Source organism: Betta splendens, chromosome 13 (genome assembly GCF_900634795.4).
Source record: "Betta splendens chromosome 13, fBetSpl5.4, whole genome shotgun sequence".
NCBI lineage: Eukaryota > Metazoa > Chordata > Actinopteri > Anabantiformes > Osphronemidae > Betta > Betta splendens.
The window spans coordinates 8,545,798-8,565,268 of NC_040893.2; the positions used below are offsets into that span (position 1 = coordinate 8,545,798).

General features: G+C 46.6%; 1 protein-coding gene across 2 annotated transcripts in view; it reads left to right on the forward strand.

The window, feature by feature from the left end:
- The window catches only part of rsrc1 (arginine/serine-rich coiled-coil 1), an 86,591-nt gene that overhangs the window by 2,737 nt on the left and 64,383 nt on the right, over nucleotides 1–19,471 (forward strand). For both annotated transcript variants that reach the window (XM_029171127.3, XM_055514255.1), the window contains exons 3-4: nucleotides 343–465; nucleotides 14,490–14,702. In XM_029171127.3, coding sequence (XP_029026960.1) covers nucleotides 343–465; nucleotides 14,490–14,702 — 336 coding nt within the window. The remainder of the gene's footprint in view (nucleotides 1–342; nucleotides 466–14,489; nucleotides 14,703–19,471) is intronic.

The window sequence follows — 19,471 nt, forward strand, 5'->3', positions numbered from 1 at the left end:
GAGAAACTGGCGCTTGTCATCCCCCGCTGGAGTTCAAAAGTGTTTGATTTAGGCTCAGTCTGTTTTGTGTACACTAGGCATATATCCATGGAAGGTGGATGACCATGGTAAAAATATATATTTGAATAACAAAAGCTTTCTCAGTGATATGGGAAACAAATATTTAAAATATCCACACTGAACTTTCAGAGCATATTTACATTGTTCGCCTTTTCTGGTTTTGCCAGTACCACACGACAATGAGTTGTGTAAACAGGCATCATGCTGTTTGACTGATATTTTGTTTCAAGACTAGTGCCAGTAACGGAATTCAATTAGCCTGTTTATGTCTTTGTGCTTCAGGAGGAGACGGCATTCCAGCAGCAGTTCGTCCCACAGTTCGTCACGCAGACGAAGGAGTCGCAGTGCGGACAGGGAGAAAGGGAGGAGCCACCGCTCACACAGGTCACGCAGCCGAGACAGAGGGTAACATCAGACACAGCCTGTTTTATGCCATTTGCATTGACCAAACACTAATTCGATATTTAAGACAACTGTGGAGGCGTCTCAGCTACTTTTATTCCAAAGCTTTGAAGAATCGGCTTAAAAATAAATTTGTATTTAACACTTTTAATAATATGCAACTGAGTTTGAGGGAAACTATATAAAATGTTACAATGATGGCTATGTTATGATAAAGCAATTCATTTTCAAATGTTTGGTATTGAAATCCCATCACAGACCGTTCTTATAAAAGAAGAAATAAGAATTTTGGAAGTTTACTGTAGCATAAACAAACACATCATCTCATATTTATATCTCGTGTCATCAAACGAAGCCACATGGATTTGGGCCTTACGCGTAGACTAACGGGTTGCATGTGCGTGTACTCGTGTCTCCGGTCGCCCCCGTTATCCATCTTGCTGTGTGAGCGCTGCTGAAACGTACAGCGGGTCATTTGCAACATCATCCCGGCGCTTTAAAAATTTCTTCTGGCAGCAGCTCTCTTTTCAATCGTTAATGCAATTAAAACATCATTACCCATACAGAGTTTGTTGAATTATGATTCTTAGTCTTTTTTTTCTCTTTCCTTTCTTTTGCGAGGAACTAACTTATTCATGCAAGACTAATGTGTACACACCTGCACCCCACTTCCACGCACTCAGTGACAGACTCTTACAAGCGCACACACACAACCCTAGTCAGTGGCGTATCGCTTTTCAGAAACATAAAGGCAAAGTCTCTGTGTGTGGTGGTCCATGTCATTAGCATAGCTAATCTAGTGCTAATGAACCAGTAAACTGTGGCGTTTTTAAATCCTACACACACACACACACACACACACGGACAGACGCACAGTAACAAAAAAAAGGTTGTTATAATATATGCGCGAGCGAAACCCTTTGTTTACTTGTGTGTGACTGCAGGGGAGAGCAGAGATCATTTTAATGACAAAGGCAACTGAGTTTTAATATTTTCATTAGAGGCGTCCCGATGAAGGGGTGACGTCAGAGGCTTGTTTTGACACCGCTGTGGTTGATGCTGCCTTTAAAAAGACACCGCGCTCACACTTGAACTCTTCAAAGCAGTTTTCAATGAATGTTTTGCGGCTTCGGAACAACACAATGTGGCGTGCGACACTAAAACAATTCATTCGGAGAATTTGTTGGAACACGTCACCTCGATTCACAGCCGCACCGGTGATTAAAATATCGGTGGAAAGTGACAGTGCTTGTGCGGTGAGAGATGAAAGGTTCTGGGATTTGGGAGATTTAGAGCCGCACTTGATAACATTGGTGTTTACAAATGCTGCACTGTGATTAGGGGGGTTGTGTTGTGTAATCGGCTTAACAGTAAGCGAGGAGCAGGTGGGTTGGGCTGGGGAGGCGGCGGGTTTGTGTGGGGCGCTGCGAAGTGGAGGCGGCGTCGGAGGTGGGGATGTGCAGAACCACGGCGTTGATGATAAATTTATGCCGTTTTGTGGTGGCAGCTGCAATTTTCTGGAAAACCTGCCACATGTGAGTGTTGGCTGCAGCATTCCAACAAGCCAGCATTTCGTCACTTTTTGTCCAAACGGGAGCCGAGGTGTTCAGAAAATGTATTGATCCGCTGATCGACACAAAAATAATTTTAATGGTGAAAACTATTTAAATAGAAATCCAGCAGCTGAAATATGTAATTTTCTCATTTTTCTTTGTGTTTTATCTGAGTAAACACTCTTCTGTCTGGCAATTTTAGGACATGACAAAATTTTTCCTGATGCTCAGTCTAATTAGAGAAGCCAACGATTGGTCTTTGTTCATTCATCTAGAGTAGCATTATAATCCCGTACTGTACTACTTTGTGAGTGCCCGGCCCATCGTACACATGCCGGAGGTGTAGATTGAAAGCAGGTCGGTGTGTACTAAACCCAGGTTCCCTGGCTGCCATTAGTCAGCGGTGTGTATATGAGTGTGTCTGAATGAGGCTGCCTGAGCTGCCTGCGCGGCTGCCTGATGGATCAGGGGAGGATTGAGTGGACAGGACCTCATGATTGATAGGCAGATAGGATATGAGGTGCTGCCTGCCACCCCCCCACCTCGGCCACACCAACCCGCCACGACCTTCACAATAAGAGAGAGAGACCGAGTGCACCGACCGGGAGAGAAGGAAGAGGGAGAACGAGAAGGTAGAAGTTGGCGCAGGTGAGGGAGAAAGAGGGAAATGAGGAGCAAAGACAAGAGGGAACCGCTGGGCGTGAGAGAGGGATATTATTCAGAAGAAATGGGACTAATAATGTGTACATCAGAATGCTGGAGCGGGGAAGATTAGGACCATCGTGAGGAAGGGAATATTGTTACCTTCTTTCCAATCTCTGTATAAATAAAAAATAAGGAGATGCATGAAATAAGGATAATCTTGTGTTTACAATCTATGGATGCTTCCTCCTGCTCGTCTTCCCCCTTCTCTTTTCTGCCCTCAATTAGAGGAGGGCCAGGTCCCCCAGAGGCAGTCAATCTTGCCCTGAAATGTAAAACAGACAAGAGGAGCAGATTACCTATTTGCCATTAATGTTTATTCTCTTTGATGTGAGCAGGCACATCGCGTACTCGCACGCCCTCCGCCACCCAGCGAGCGAGCGAGCCATCGTCAGCCCGATTGAGCGCCGACGCGCGGACATGCAGGTCCGCGCGGGTGCGCGTTGCTTACGGGGTGCGTCGCAGGCTGGCCCGCCGGGGAGCGGCGCCGAGCGGCCGTCTGATGCGCCCCCCTCGGTCCAGCATAGGCAACGGCGCCTCTCATCACCGTCAGATCACAGGTGTGTCTCCGGGTGAGCTCGCCGGAGCAGTGTAGCAGCCGGCGCCGCACGCGCGTGTGGCTCCGTCACTCATTCTGTCAGACCTTCGTCTACGTCGGGGTGGGTTTCAGAAGGCAGCTGTGACAGACCCGCCACCCGAACCCGAGTGATGGCGTGCTCCATATTCACGCGCGGGGGAGCGCTACGGCAGCGCACCAACGCTGACAGTATGTTTCCCTCATTAATATTTCAGGGTTGTGTTGAGTTAGCAGGCAGGGGTGCTGGCGTCGGGCTTAGCCCCGCTAACGCCGGAGCAGCTCCATCTCTGCACCTCGGCTCTGAGGACTCAGTGAGGGAGCCGTCTAATTATATTTACCCCAGAGGAGGTGGACAGTGAATTAAACACTAGTCAAATCCAGACAGAATCTGAACCACGTAAAAATATTTTTTGTATGTATTTTCCTTTCTTATTTATAATTCTGCAGTTTATAGTAAGCTTTAGGAGCTATATATACACCAGATAAACCAGTAATCTTCTCTTTCTGCTGTTATTAATATTATGACGTTTGTTGTTGTTGTTGTTGTTGTTATTATAATGTTGTTAATGCTAATAATCTGGCACTTTGGCGATGGCCTATAGAGACATGCTCCTGTTCAGCTAAGCTCAGGACCCACAGCATCTGGTTGTAGATATACTGCTGTGCACCCCTTTAATTGACCCCTAGTCTTTAGGCTGTGAGACTTGTTTCTAAGCACTTGGCCACCCACAACTAGAACAAGGTAATCTGGACATGAAGGGAGGTCTGTTTTCTGCACAGGAGAACTGCCGTGTGTGTGTGTGTGTGTGTGTGTGTGTGTGTGTGTGTGTGTGTGTGTGTGTGTGTGTGTGTGTGTGTGTGTGTGTGTGTGTGTGTGTGTGTGTGTGTGTGTGTGTGTGTGTGTGTGTGTGTGTGTGTGTGTGTGTGTGTGTGTGTGGTGAGCGATGGCCTGGTATTTATTTCACACAGCAATTTTCCTCTGTATGAGATGAGGTGTCGTACATCTGCTAGATAGCTTTTCCTGCCTAGCCCCGACACGGAGTGCGCCCAAGGTCATCCGCGTGGCTTGGGAATGAGGAGAGCGAGGTGAGGCGCTCGAGGGAGTGGAATGGTCTTACAAGAGGAGGAGAGGAAGGCAGGGCGGTTAAGTACAAGACAGAGATGGACTGCGGGGAAATCAGCAACTTTATTGTCGGTGAACAGTGCAGCCTCGCAGCTTTTCATTGCACCTGGACCAGCGACTCCTCTGTCAGATGGGTTTTTCCTCCGCGTGTGCGTCCGAAATCTATTCATCTGTGCAATTTACAGTGTGCGTGTGATGCTGCAGGTGGGTTGGGGTGTCACTGTCTTTGTGAGAGAACCGCCTTGAGCACATGACAAGTGAAGCCTGGTTTCTTCATTTAAATGAGATCTAAAATGCACGAATGCTGGAGCTGATGGACAAACAATAAGACGAGCGACCTTTGTACTCACTGGTTACACACACTAGTGGTCTGAGCTTAGTGCAGTGTGCGTTGCACCTGACTTACGAGGGCGAGCAGCCTCCTCCAGGCTGTTATCTCAAATACTCAAAGCATCGCTCCTTCTGCCCTGTCTTCAGGATGTCATCCAGCCCTTTCTTCCTTCTTCCCCTATTACCAAACTTGCAAAGTGTTGATTTAAACTGAAAGATGACCTGGTTTCGTTCGCCTGCGTGTTCTCTACTCTATAAAAATCAACACGCTTCCAGTCGTGAGATCTGAGCACTTTTGTTGTTGAGTTTCCCCCGCTCTCTCTTGTCTTCCTCTCTTTCGCTTTCTTCCCTTCCCGGGCCCTTCACAGGCTTTCTCTGTGTTGTCTTTTTTTATTTATCTGCTGTAAAGGCCAGTCAAGCACTGCTCGGCTTTGTTGTCAGAAACCTTTATTTACCAAAGGGAGGAATAAGTGACTGACATAGACAACCTCTTTCATCCCGGCCTCTCGCCGCAAGCAGTGTTCCCCTCTACTGCCAGAGGAAACCCCCCCCTCACCCCTCACTTCTGCTCTACCCCCCAATCCTCCAGACTCACAACACACTAGCCCAGTCCCCTGGGTAGCAACCCAGCTCTAGAATCCACACTGTAACACAAATAAATTCACCTCGCCACAAAAGGCATCGCACTGGTCTTATCACACGGGCAATCAAATTAGGCCGCTGGTCTGCTGGGTCCCAATGAAGACTGGTTCGACATCACAGTCCCACTGTCTGCTAAGCAAAGTGGGATTACGACGTACAAAACCTGCCACGGTAAAGCCCGGTCCAGTAGGAAAGTTTGAATTTAGAATGTTTTAAATTCTGTATGAAGCAGTGGATTAGAAGAATCTCTTTATTCTGCCACAATGAAGAAAAAACAAAAACGTCCAAAGAATATTGATGCTCAAGTTTTAGTTGTAAAGTCAGAATATACAGCATTTGAATTTGGTATAGGAAAACACACACACACACACACACACACACACACACCACTTTTTCTTGGCTAACTCAGACTGACCTGTGCATAATTTGCCTAGTTTGCTGAACTGTTCAGCTGGAAGCAACACCTTAATTCAGCAGGTCGTTAAATGCCTGTTAATTGCTCTCAAACTGCAGATCGTCTGTATGGCGGGTGAAGACGAGTCAGCCGCTCGTCTTGTTAGTTGCGTTTTATTTTCCAAGTTCACAATTTGAATGTGGAGGTGGGAAGATAAAACAACTCAAACCGACCGGTTCCATTAGCATTTAATATGTTGGCAAAGTTGACAACTGAGGCAAAGAATGTTTCTTCTGTCTTTACAATGTTCCGTCTAAGGGTCACTTGTTAAGATATAGTGATGTTAGTTGCTTTACACAGAGCAAAGCATGTTAATGCAAATGAGTGCAACACAAACTGATTGTTTTTGGCACATATTGCATGATGGACATATTGTCAGGGGCTCAAGCAAATTTGGTCATAATTTAGTTTGTCTAAAACAAACGCATAAATAATTCTTAACACAGTACAAAGCCTTCAGGTTTAACTCAGCGGTTTTCCTTATTTGAAAGATGGATGAATAAATGCAAATATTTGGTTTCTATGATACCTAAATTAATCACAGACTTGTTACTTCATATCTGTTTACCAAAGACACAATTTGTGTGTTTGATGACTGCAATCCAGTGAAAGTATGACGCTGCCCCTGTTCTTTCTCTGTAGAGACACATTTGCACTGTTTAGCAAATAAACCGTGTACAATGCCAAAGACTAATGCCGTGCAATGGGTCCTTATTGTGCTGATTTTGTGACAGCGAAAAGCCTCGTCCGTCTGGCCAGACCACGAGGAGGACGGGGACAGAAACGCTTTTAGCTTTGGCATAGTGAAATGAACACCAAATGTATCTCTCTCTCTCGCTCGCTCTCTTTCTTTCGTGCCTTATCTCTGTCTCTCTCTCCTATTTAAGCTTCTTGAAGTTCTTCCAAATTGGGTTTTAAATGCCAATTAGGAGGTTGAATGTAGTAAAATAAAAGCAAATGCAGGCAGGATGGCCTCACCTTCTGGCTGGTTAGGCTTCAGAGAGAGCCGAGCCGGACCTTTGGCTCCCAGTGAGGCTTTGAGAGAAATATCCTGCCTAATGAACACATTAATTAGAACCATAACTATTTATAAGATGATAATTAGAAACGAAGGGAGGTAAACTGGGCTTTTCCTGCAATTAATGGAGGATTAATTACAGGAGCTAATGAAGTGGATTTTTGAAACGCGTGGAGGTGAAGTACAGAGATGTGCAGCTCGCTTTGTGATCACTGGCATAATTATTTTCTCCAGCACCAAAGCGTTTGAGGCCCCGGTCCTCGCCGGCTCAGGCCGGCTAATAAGCATCATTGCATCGTTATATATGCACTTAAAAAGACTTGCCACTGAAATGACTGTCTAATTATTTCTAATTGGCAGGCCCTGTGTGTTGTCATTGAGCTGTTTGGTGCCGCGGCGGAGTCCTGGGTCTAATAACGCTCTGGGCGGAGAAGGAGGGGGAAGGCCGGGTGGAGAGACGGCGATGCATGGAGAGCAAAGGGGGGGGGGGGGGTCTCTACCAGTTGCCTGCCGCTCGGAGCTCGGCCCGCGCGCCACTTGCCCAGCAGGGCAGCGCGTCCGCCAGTGACGGCCGGCGCTCAGAGGTCACCTCACCAAGTAGCCGATTAGCGGGGGCTTCATTCCGTCGCCTGCTCATTTCTCTCCCCTTTTTAATTAACAGCTTCTGCTCTTTAATTTATGCACGGATAAGCGCCACCGTCTGTCTCTTTACTCTTAAACGTACTCCACGCGCAGTCACAGAGCGGGTGGGAGGGGAGGGGAGGTATGTTTATTCACTTGCGTGTGTGATTCGGTGGCCAGGTTTTGAGCCAGTCCGCAGAGACCAGTGCTGACAGAGCATGCATGGACAAACCTCAGTCAGCTGTGTTTACCTTGTACTCTCGTCATGCTCCAGCTTAAACCATATGGACGCCCTCCCTCCCTGGGACCCGCGTGTAGACTTATAGAGTTTGTCCTTACGATGGGCTGGCACAGTCCTAGTTTTTATCACACATTCATCATTGGATTTTTTTTACACAGAAGATGTAGAAACTCCAGCTTTGAGTCATTGATTTCCACGCAGGTCGAGTCGCGTGGTTCTGAATGACGGCACCTCACTTAACGTGCCCTGCAGAGCCATGTGCGTTGCCCTGCCAACACCCCCCCCCCCAATTTGAGAGCAAATTGCCAGCTAATAGAACCACTGCCTGCACTTGTCAGTTCATTTTGGACAAACCAAAGAACCGCACACGCACAAACGCACGCACGCACACACACAAGCGCGTGGCCTAACGCGCACGTTTAGCCATTTATTTGTTGAAAAGGCCGAGAAGACTGCGCGCAAATGGCGGAGGAGCGGAACAGAGATCACGTGCGTCTTGAAACCTTGACAGTCCTTCTGCAAGTAATGAAACAGTTTCTCTGCACGCGCGCACGGTTTCCTATTTGAAATTTGCCTTCCTCCTTTGTTCCCGTCGATCCGTTCGGGTTTCTTGGCAGAGTTGGGGACACGAGGAGAAAGTGGAGATAGACGGATCGGCTGAAGGATACGCGGCCAACTGTCGCATGATTGGCTGAACAAAGAGCAGCACTTCTGTGACTGGTTGAACAGAGAAGCCGACGTCGTGGTTTTGGCTTCCAATCAAAGATGCAAAAATGTAATTATTTTAAATGCAGTCAACAGTTTTGCCGGAGTGGAAGTTTGCCAATTCCCCAGTAAACTCAGTGGATTATTGAAGCTCAGAAAGTGTGGGATAACGAAGTGTGCACCCTGTTTGCCTTGGGCTCCTGCAGATGTGAAATGGACTTAAATAATGTGACTTCCACTCCATCTGTGTATGTTTAAAATCATCCACTGATATATAGCATTAGAAATAAATGTTTCTCAGGTAATTATGTTCTTTAAATCATAGAGATTGTCATCTGTTTCTTTGCGACCACCAGCTGTAGTCGGTTAGAAAACGAGGCGAAGTTTGCCTCAGTGCGACTATATGAAGCGCTCATCTGCTGAAAAGCAGAGTCTTTTTTTTTTTTTCCAAGGGTGGTGTATTTTCTCTCTCTGTCCGTTCCATGATCTCCCTCTCTCCTCCTTGTTCAATCTTGACAGTGGTTCATGAAAATGATTTTTAGAAACTTCTTTATGAGACGAGCCTCTGTGTTCTGTCAGGAGACAACTTTGTTATTCTGTGGAAGAGGGGTAACTATTAGTGCTGTGTGTGTGTGTGTGTGTGTGTGTGTGTGTGTGTGTGTGTGTGTGTGTGTGTGTGTGTGTGTGTGTGTGTGTGTGTGTGTGTGTGTGTGTGTGTGTGTGTGTGTGTGTGTGTGTGTGTGTGTGTGTGTGTGTGTGTGTGTGTGTGTTTTTTACAGGGCACTATTCCAGTTGTGTCTTGGGTGTTTAATTAAGTGTAGTTTCCCTTTAGTAGTGGAATGTGTGTCTGTTTTGTGTCAGCCCGTTCCTCTGCTCCTTTTACAGTCCACCCACATGGTTTGTCTCAGCGTTTATGATTTTTCTTATACCGGAGTTGTGAGGTTCCTAAATCACTTAAGCGCACAGGGCCGAGCGGTCCACATTTAAACAATAAAAGGCTGTTATGCTAAGGGCCCTCAGATCTCCCACCACTTCATAAATACATGCGTATAAAAGGCAGAAAAATACATCTTCCTGACCAAAGAGAGAGGGAGAGCAAGCGTCTGAGAGCACACCTGCTAATTGGAGCCAGCTTGATGTGAAGCACGGCTGTCTGCTCTGTCTTCTCAATGAGTCCCAATCATTTCTCTTTGTTTTTTTAGTCTCGCCCTTTTCTTCTTACCCAGATTGTTCTTGACATCCCAACTTTTAGAACCTTTTAACTTTCCTCATCTTGGCGCTTTTCCGCCCCCCCCACCCCCACTGTCCTTCAGCTATTGTTTCCCCTCCACTCGTCCGCGCCCCCTCTCCCTCACCTCCTCCTCTGCCCTCCATCTTCTCCTGCCTCCGTGCTCGCAGACGGAGGCAGTGACAACCAAAACAACTCTCTCCTAACGCGGCGTAACTAATTGTTCTGGCCCGTGACCGATGGAGGTAAGAAAAAAAAATAATAAAAAGGGGTTCGGGTGTTTCAGTTGCATGAGTGGCTGTGAGCGAGTTGGCAAGTTAGCACCTAGTCTGAGTGTGACCTCCACTTGACCCGATGTCTGGTCAGAGCGGCTGAGCCAGGGCCCCCCTCGGCTCCAGCTGCTAATGGGTGTCATGTCGAGCTGCGGCTGCGCCGGGGGCAGAGGTCGCGGGTGCACACCAGACGGCCAAGTTTAGGATTGCGATGGGGCGGCTGAGTGACACCAGGCATATGCGCCGGCCGGGACACAAGCGGGGCGACGGGCGCGCGCGCGCAGCACCGCAGCCGTGCAGGCGTGCACGCGCGCCCATAGAAAACGCGGACAGTCGTCCTTTCTCTCATTGTTGGATGCCTGTTGAAGGTTCATATAGATCTGAGGGGCCTTTGAAAGCCTTTGAACCCGGCTAAATGACTTGACCTCGTGGCTTGTGGCTGTAACTGTGCGTGCGTGCTTGGCTGGGTGTGGGGGCAGCGAGTGGGTGGCCCGCATGGGGTCTCATTTCTGCCTCGCAGCGTGGCGGGGCACTGCCGACGTCTGTGTTGACGACGGCTAAATTAAAAGCAAACTGAAGATTATGACGAATCTAAACATTGCTTTTATGAAGCAGAGAGGGACGAAGAAAAAAACATCCCTCTGAATCTTTCATGCTCCGTCTTTGCTGTGTTAATTGTGCTCACAATCAGCTACTTTGCAGTTATTCCTTGTGTGTTATGGAGCGTGTATGTATATTTATGTTTCTGCGTGGGTGTGCCTGGCGGATGACTGAGTGTGTGTTTGCATGCTTGTTCTGCGAACTGAGGGAACCGATAATGTGGCTGCTTGGATGGAGGAAGCAGCTTGGGAAATGATTTCAACAGCTCTCGTAATTAGAGGAATATCATAAATTAAACTTGTGTCTGCCGTTGCGTTTGAAGAGCACTCAAAAGTAATAAATTCTGGATGGTTAACATATTTGCATTCCATTCAGCGGGCAGCGTCAGGCAGGAACAGCTGTTTTCCACGTCTTTTGGCAGCAGGAAATGCACATTGCTCACTCAAGGTGCTTTTAGACACATTAAAATGGCAGAAAAAAAAGAAAAGTGACTTTTAACTTGAACATGAAGCTGCTGCTGTGTGCTCTGTCACTGGAAATAACTCGGCAGGGAACTGCACATTAATGAAGTTCTTCAAATATGGATCTTCTCACTTTCAATAGGCCTGTTTCTCTTTCAATCTGTCTATTGCTTGGAAAAGTCAACTGGCAGCTTTTTTTTTCTTTGTGTGTGTGTGAGACTGGGAAGTGCTCGAATGTAAGGTTTTACAGTTACATGATGGGTCTTTGCTATCAACTAGGCAAAAGATGAATTCAAAGATTGTAAACAGATTTTGCGTTTCCAAATGCGACTTCAGCAGTGGTGGAAACACTTATTTAGAAGTTGATCAGGAAAGTGTCAAAACTCCTGAGTTTGCATTGTTAAACAAACCTGTTAATAGTTGTATAAAATGTCAACTTTACAAACGTCTATAGGACCCAGATGTCCCGTTTTGAAAAAGCAATAGTGAATTTTTGGTAGTTTTGAGTTCCCAGATGCACGTGTGCCCTGGAATTTATTGGGTATTTTAATGATGAAGCAACAAGACGAATGCGCAAATGTACAGCAGCAATCAGTGCCCAGATGCTCAGATACAGTTCAATATTAAGCAGGAAAGGAATCCCAAATAAAGCCAACAAGGAAAAAAACTTCACCCCGTTCAATGATGAGTCACTTTTAGAATCTAGTATAATGTCTGGTTTAAAAAAAAAAAGGGGATCAAGGTTAGTGACACCAGCATCTTCTAGAGTTACACAGCCATTAATCACTGCTGCAGCACACAAGCCCAACGGACAGCGACGCTACTTAGGGCATCGCCGAGAACATCACTTATGTTCTCCACAGTCACGTTGGTGTTTTCTGCCACGAGACAAATACATTACAGGCGCAAAGGTGAAAGGGATGGTCACCAGGGCAACGCAGACCCCGTATGAATGCACCGCTGCTGAAACGGGGGCAAGATAGTGGCTGGGGATAATTGGTCTTTTCTGCCGTTTGTGTGTGTTTATTTGTTCCCTGTCCCCCGGCTGCATAGTATGAATAATGATTTAACCGGGATCAGATTCCGCTGGAGACGTTCACCTGTATCTGGCACTAGTGGTATCGCATAGCTGCTATTATTGTCCAGTTCTCAGTGAAAACACAAATAGAATACTGACTGATAAGGGGAACACACAATCCAGCTTCACACCCGACCACATAATTACCCCAATGGGCTGCGGTGAGGGATCATATCCTGGCGCACGTTGGGGGGTCAGCGGTGATAAGCTTCAGCCCAGCTCCCAACATGCAGCATAATTACTCTATTGATAATTCACCAGGAAAATGTTCCCAGCCAATTGCAAAGCCCCGATTTAATGGATTGGATGGTGGAACGAGGGAGGGACGGAGGGGGCAGCTCGGGTTTGTTGGGGGGGGGTGGGGAGGGTACAGTACACGGGGCAACCAGCAAGAGCCTTTTATTAGAAATGAAAATATGTTTAGGCCATAGGGGGACCCATTTTCCCTGGAGATAATAAGGCCAATAAAAAGTAAAGCAGGGGAAGGGCTTGGCATGGGGTCCAACTGTGGCTGTTTATCTGTGTGTGTCCTGCATTAGCCCATTTATCCGCAGCCTCAAATTGGCTAATCATTCTCCAAGGGGAAGGACTTGGTCAGGAAATTGACATTTAGCAGCATAGGCTCACTCTATTAACTACAGTAAATTTAATTTGCAGCACACCCCAGAAGTGGGTTGTTTTCTTTGCCATCAGAGGGAGAAAGGGAGACGGAGACAGAGCAGCCGAAACGAGAGAGATTGTGTTTATTGCATCTGCTGCTTCTGGCCACAATTTGCTTGGCTGTAAATATAAGACTTCGACTTGGAACAGTGCAACTCTGTTGTATTTCCCCTCATGTACTGCTGATTACAAACATACACAGGCATTGTCAACACATAGATTCACTCATTCCAGGGTCTGTTTGGGCCATTGATGGATTATCTCGCCTGGAGACTCCAAACCCCTGAAAATGCCAATGTTTTTCTTTTCCCTTTTTTCCATTAGCTGTGATTTCTAACTAGGCTAATCGTGGCTCCAGTAAACAATGTATTAAACATGCTAAATCAAATGTCCTGTGACGAATGATTGCTTTCACTTCTGCCTCTGAATTAGAGGTTTCATAATAATTATTTGTGATAATCACTCCGGGGTGGCTGCATCACTGACTGCTGTACACAAGCCAGTCAGTCTTGACTGTGGGGGGAAAAAGATGCTAATGTGCGGCTGCTGTAGTTTCTCAGATAACTGTATTATTAATAGGAACACGGCAGCTCGTTCGAAAACAGGTTAATCATTAAATCAATGTGACCAAAATAATGTTTTCTAATAATTCTTAAAAATATGTAAACATATAATGGCCGATATTATAGTGTGATGTTTGCTTCCAGCTCTGTGGAAAGTGCTTCAGCGCTTCTGAAAGAGGGATTCTTTTCATGGAGAGCTTGAAATGAAGCAGCTCTGAAGTGATGAGGATCGCCCCGGCCTAATTGGTTGCAACAGTTGTCAGAGTGTTGTCTGTTAGGATGGTGACAGGCGTCTGAAGAAAATGATTAGTTTTCCGCCGGTGCGGAGACAGCTCTGGATGTCCCAAACTGCAAACTAATAAAGGGGGGAAAGCAATAAAGCTTGTGGACAGCAGGTTTGACTGTTTTTATAGACAAATCAATAAAATGATAGATGATGGAAAATAACGGCTCCTCCGCCGATTTCTGCTGGGGTTTCAGATCGCGGGCCGTCCACGCGATCACGGACGCTGACATGGATGCAAGCGCGCATTAACACCAGCACAAGCAGTAACGTATGGACGCGTGTGCGTCTGTTTCTCTGCGTGTACACTTCCACATATGTTTTTGTCGCTGTTTTAAAGGTGTGTGTGTGTGTGTGTGTGTTTGTATTTGTGTGTCATAACTAACAAAGTAAATCTCCCACTGTAAATCCTTTTGAGACCGAAGGGCCGGCGACAGGATCGATACGGACGACGGCTCCTCCTCTGTGCCCACCTTTAATTGGCTCCATTTCTAGCGTGTCTGCCTGGGCTGCATTCTTATTGCCATCCAGTGAGGGATGGTTTTGTCTTCTGTAGGAACTCAGTCGTGCTGAGTTTTGTTTGAAGTTTGTTTAAGGGATGCTGACTGTGATTGGACTGTACGTGTGTTTCAAGCGTTCAGACTTGGACTTGTTGGACGTCATTTGCTTTTCAGTAGTAGCAGATCCTCGTAACTTCCAGTGCAGGTTTAAACGTATAGAGAATGAGGTAAATCGTATTAGCATCACAATTACTCATCAAGCATGTACTACACATGTTCACACATGTGAATCACTGTTGAGAGTAACCAAATTTTGGTTCAGTATATGTCTGTGACTAATGAAAATCTTAGTTTAAGTTGGTAAAACTCAGTTGTATAATGAGATCCTTAAACCTTTGACCTTTCGTCTCTGTCAGGTCTCCTTCTCGCCGCCGCCGGTCTCGCAGCAGGAGCGGCAGCCGCAGCCGGCGGAGCAGCCGCCGCCGCAAGAGGAGCCTCAGCTCCGGCCGCCGGAGGAGCCGCAGCCACAGCAGGGAGCGCGATCGCAGGGGCCACGACCAGGAGAGAGACCGAGGTAGAGACCGCGACAGGGAGAAGGACAAGAGCAAAGACAAGACGGAGAAGAAGTGGTAAGTGACGAATGACTCTGTACATGCGCGCGTGGACAGTACATGTGGGAGAGTCAACAAGTGCTGAGGCGGAGCAGACTCCAGAGAAAATAGAGAATATTCTGCTCGGCCAAACACACTTAAAGATGGACACGCTCTCAGCTTCTCCACCCATTCATCCATCACTCGATCCTTCCTTCACCAGCCCATCAGCCCCTTCCTCCCTTTATTTCCCCATGCAATCAAAGTTTGTGATATGCTCCCTTTATAATGTGATACAGCTCCCTGTTGTAAGAGAGCATGTCGTGTTGATACAAGAACAGGCGCTAAGAGTCCTGCACAAGCTCAGATTTGGGGATTTTTAGGAGGCCACATGACGTCTGATGTCTTTAACTCTATTTTTTACCCACTGGACGCAGCTGCAATAAGTCCAGAAACAAAATAAGAGCATATGCATCTCCTCAGCCAGACAAAATCAAATGAAATTAGATGAGAGAAGTTGGTAAATGTCATTTTGCCTTGCAGGCTCATGTCGTCTAAAGGCTGTAATATACACAAAAACAGGTATAGTGGCTATTTTAACAGGAGTACACTCCAGCACAGATGTAATTAGCTTAGAGGTTTCTCTTTGCCTCCACCGGAATAGTTCCTTCAATCCCTCCCCAGCGTTTGTGCCCTAACGTGATTGCAGGCAGCCGTACGCCGACCGCCGCCCACGCGCTGTTTGTCATATTGAATGGCCAAGACGTGTGTATCGCACAACAGATCCCGTGAGTGAGCGACACCAGCTGCTTTCACCGTTCACCGTATCCAGACTTATTCTAAAGGATGTGTCGGACAAGGTCTTTCAGCAAAATCCTAGAGTTTAAAGTGTCTGAAAGTGTTCATTATAAACATCATGATGTATACGAAGAGTAGCGTCATTGTCCTTTAATGTCATTAGCTTAGCTCTCGTTTGCATCAAGAGTTATATCATCAACAGTTTATGAAGTTCTAACCAGTCATTTGGATCAGCTGATCACTTTTATGTTTTCCACAGAGCATCAAAAAAAAAGCTTTTGGTTTTTGGATCTTTTATCACATTTCTATCCTCTGAACTTAAAGCCAGATGTCTTCAGTGTGCACACAAAACAAACAAATTAGGCTCATTGTTCCACTCATCCTTGCTGCAGCTTTATTGATCATCAGCAAAATCCTTGCGCCTCAAGGTTTCTCACTGTAAACAGAACATTCGGAGGCAAAGTGCTTCTTTTATTTGAAGCAATTACATATTGCCTTTCTTAGATCCTTATCAGTAAAACAAATAAAGCTAACAGTGAAATGTAAGGCCAGCTGACTATATCTATTTTCTTATTAAGGCTTCAATATCCTTCAGCATAGATAGGAATCTCTTTATCTGTGACCCCGCTTTAGCTCTGTGACTAGATATATGTAGCAGCTCTGTTGGCTTGTGTACATTTTCACCTGTAGCAGTAGTCATAGATTTAGACAATAAGCTGCTAACTGTCCATTAATTCACTTGACTTAGGTATTATCTAATATTATATGTCATCACTATTTTTTTTCTAAACTTGGGTACTTAAAATGAAACAACAACTTTAGAAATGCAGTCTTCAACCCTCGGGTGTGTTGATCAGTCAGAAGCTTTCTGTGCAGGATGTGAGGAAATCAAATCAGAACAAATCGTTAATTAGGTCTCTGTAAGTTTAACAGCAAAATGAATGGCATTCAAATTTGTAAAAAAAAAAATTTATCCCAAGTGTTCCTGACAGAGTTCTTCCTGTTTTTCTCAACTTTAGCTGCGATTCCTGCAATAACAATTCCGCTTTTAGCCGAAGCTGGCAGATGCTTCAGCGATATGTAAAACGTGGCTTTTTTATTGTATATCCTGTCTGTGGGAAGACACATCTCTTGCCTCCGTCTTCTCCTTCTTCTGCTGCCGTTAATGGTGATGGGGGTGGGCTCGTCATGTAAGCCCCTGATCCTCACCACTGACACGCAGGCACTCACTGGAACACTCCAGCCTCATTTACATCCTGATTTCCTTGCTGGCGTGGTGGGAAGGGGAGCGAAGCAATGCAATGTTGATGGCGGTGCTCAGGAGCTTTATAGTGTCTGTCAGGATGAAAGAGGGTCCCCTCAGAGCAGCACCCTGACACCGACTTTGTGTGAGCACGCGCGTGCGGTGTTGTCGTCATTAAACATTTAGCACCGCTCTAGTATGACAGCAGGCAACTTGGTGCTCCAGCAGCATGTTTTCATGCAAAATTTATTGAAAAAGACGAGCTGTTGTTACGAGATCTTGTTGCCTTTCACCGGTGGCAAAGGGTAAGTGGATGATTATGGGGTTGAGTGTGTGTATTTGCCCAGACTAGTTTATGGGGTGAGTAGGTCATCTTTGCTCCTTGTAGTAATCTGGCTTCTTATTTTACAGTAAAGAGAGTTCTCTAGTAGCTTTCAGGGTCTGATTTGAGGTCAGTTCAGTTGCTCTCCACCTTTTAGAACAGCTGAGTCATGTTGTGTTTGTGACAACAACAATAAGCCTCACATAAACAAAGAATCCTAGTATTGTAGTTGTTTTTGTTTCTTATAGAAAGATTTGGACTTCTTGTATCTTGCTTTGTGAGCTCTGGGATTCCCAGACATATCCTGTGGAAAAACTGAACAAAATCGTTGTAATCTGTTCTCTGTTGATGAACACACAGCCAAGGCTTTGATTTTGAACTAGTGCTTTCTTTTTTTTTTTGCGGTTCGACTCAGGTTAGGTCTTGTTTTATTAATGATGTTTGTCAGTGCTTTTACTTATTTCCCTATATCAGAGGAGGATAAATAAAAGCTGTGCTGCGTTAACACGTGCACATCTGCCTCCAGGCGCTTAATTGACAGAAGAATAATTTGAGTGTAACAGCATTATTTACCTTTGGCGTTCTGACCCTGTGATTACAGAGCCGAATTGTGACGTCTCCGGTTAACAGATGGCCGTTCCTCCGTGGAAAGTGACAGGTTAAAAAATAATTTAATTAGGAATCAGTGTTTCAAAAGGTTTTGGCATCGCTAAGTGCTGCCGTGCGTCAGGCTTAGATCAGACTTGAAGGATGTTGGTTGTGGTGTGAAGGGTATGGATGAAATGCAGGCTACTTGTTTTTTGTGTGTGTGTGTATCTTTTTAACGCACAGGTTCACGCACTGTCACACTCCTCCCGTTCCTTTCCGCGCCTGCCAACCTCCGCAAACTCAACTCTTTGGTCAGAGAACGCCTCTGCCGCGAGAGGAGCCGCCGCCCTCCTGCTCTCGGGCCGCGCCGACCCCTGCTTTCCCCTGCAGCCGACCGTGGAGGTAGCGCTGCACATCCTCAGTCAGCGAGGTCTGTCCAATTAGGATGAACTCCATGTCTGCGCGGGGTCATGGGAGGAGTGTTGGTCTATCTGACTCAATTTAATGTTATTTGAGTGTGAAATGGGCACCGGCTGGTCAGCGGAGGGAGCAGCGTGGAGACCTCTCATGGCAGCGGAGAGCCATCATTTCCCTGTGCATGTAAAACTGGAGCCGCTATAATGAGCTTGGGGTTAAAGAAATGAAGCGGCTGCCTCCCTTTCATCAGAACCTTTTTGATGTCTTTGTCTGTGAAACAATCATTACGTTTTTTTCCGTGTTGCAAGGTCAGCACTGCAGCCGCATCCGTTGTTTATGCGGCCGAAATCGTTTCTTTACCAGGGTGTTGATCCTTTCTCTAAAGTCTTAAACATGAGGCCTGTTTCCCTGACACTGGTGTCTGAAGCGCCGTCCCCGCCACCCCGCTCCATTTTTCATCTCTCCCTGTGAATGTGATTGTTTAGTAATTCCTCTCATTACCGCGTTCTCCCCTGACAAGCCAAACCGAACCCAGCCTCACAACAGGGGTCCCGGCAGGAGCCGCGGGCCTCAGTTTGGCTAGCTGTGCTCCATTGCACAGCCTTAACCTCTGGAAGCCTAGTTGCTGTGAGGTAGAGAGAAAATAAAACAAGACCCTAGACACAGGCACGCACACACACACGCACACACACACACACACACACACGCACACACACACACACACACACACACACACCCTCACCATGGTTGATTTTTCTCTCCCTCCTTAGCTCACTCTGAGGAAATGATTGTCTGCTTCTTTGCCTCTGTTGAACATCTATCAGCTCATTAGTGTTGGTAATACACAGAGAAAGTAAGAGTGTTTGTGTGTTTTTGTGCGTATGTAGCCCCTGCCTGCGGCGTCCTCTCAGCCTGTTGGGATTGTGTGTATGGGTGGTGTGGACGGGACCGCTGACTGTGTGAGTGTGTACGCGCGCTTGCGTGTTCGCCTGCACTCTTGCAGGACTCTAGGCTGTGTCTGGCTCCAGGAGCGGGTCCAGGGAGGTAGGAGAGACTTCAAACGGCGTCCTCGGAAGGTTAGGATACACTCGCGTTGACTTCAATCAATGAGCTGTAAGTGTGTGTTTTATTTGTGTGTGTGTCAGGGGAGGCAGCCTAGTGGCCAGGAGCGAGATGAGGCGTGGGTGAAGCTGAAGACGAGCACCTGTGTGTGTGTGTGTGTGTGTGTGTGTGTGTGTGTGTGTGTGTGTGTGTGTGTGTGTGTGTGTGTGTGTGTGTGTGTGTGTGTGTGTGTGTGTGTGTGTGTGTGTGTGTGTGTGTGTGTGTGTGTGTGTGCGTGTGTGTGTGTGTGTGTGTGTGTGTGTGTGTGTGTGTGTGTGTCGTTTAGGGGAAGGGGCTGGGTGGTTGGTTGAGGATGGGTGAAATAGAAGTGATGCCTGC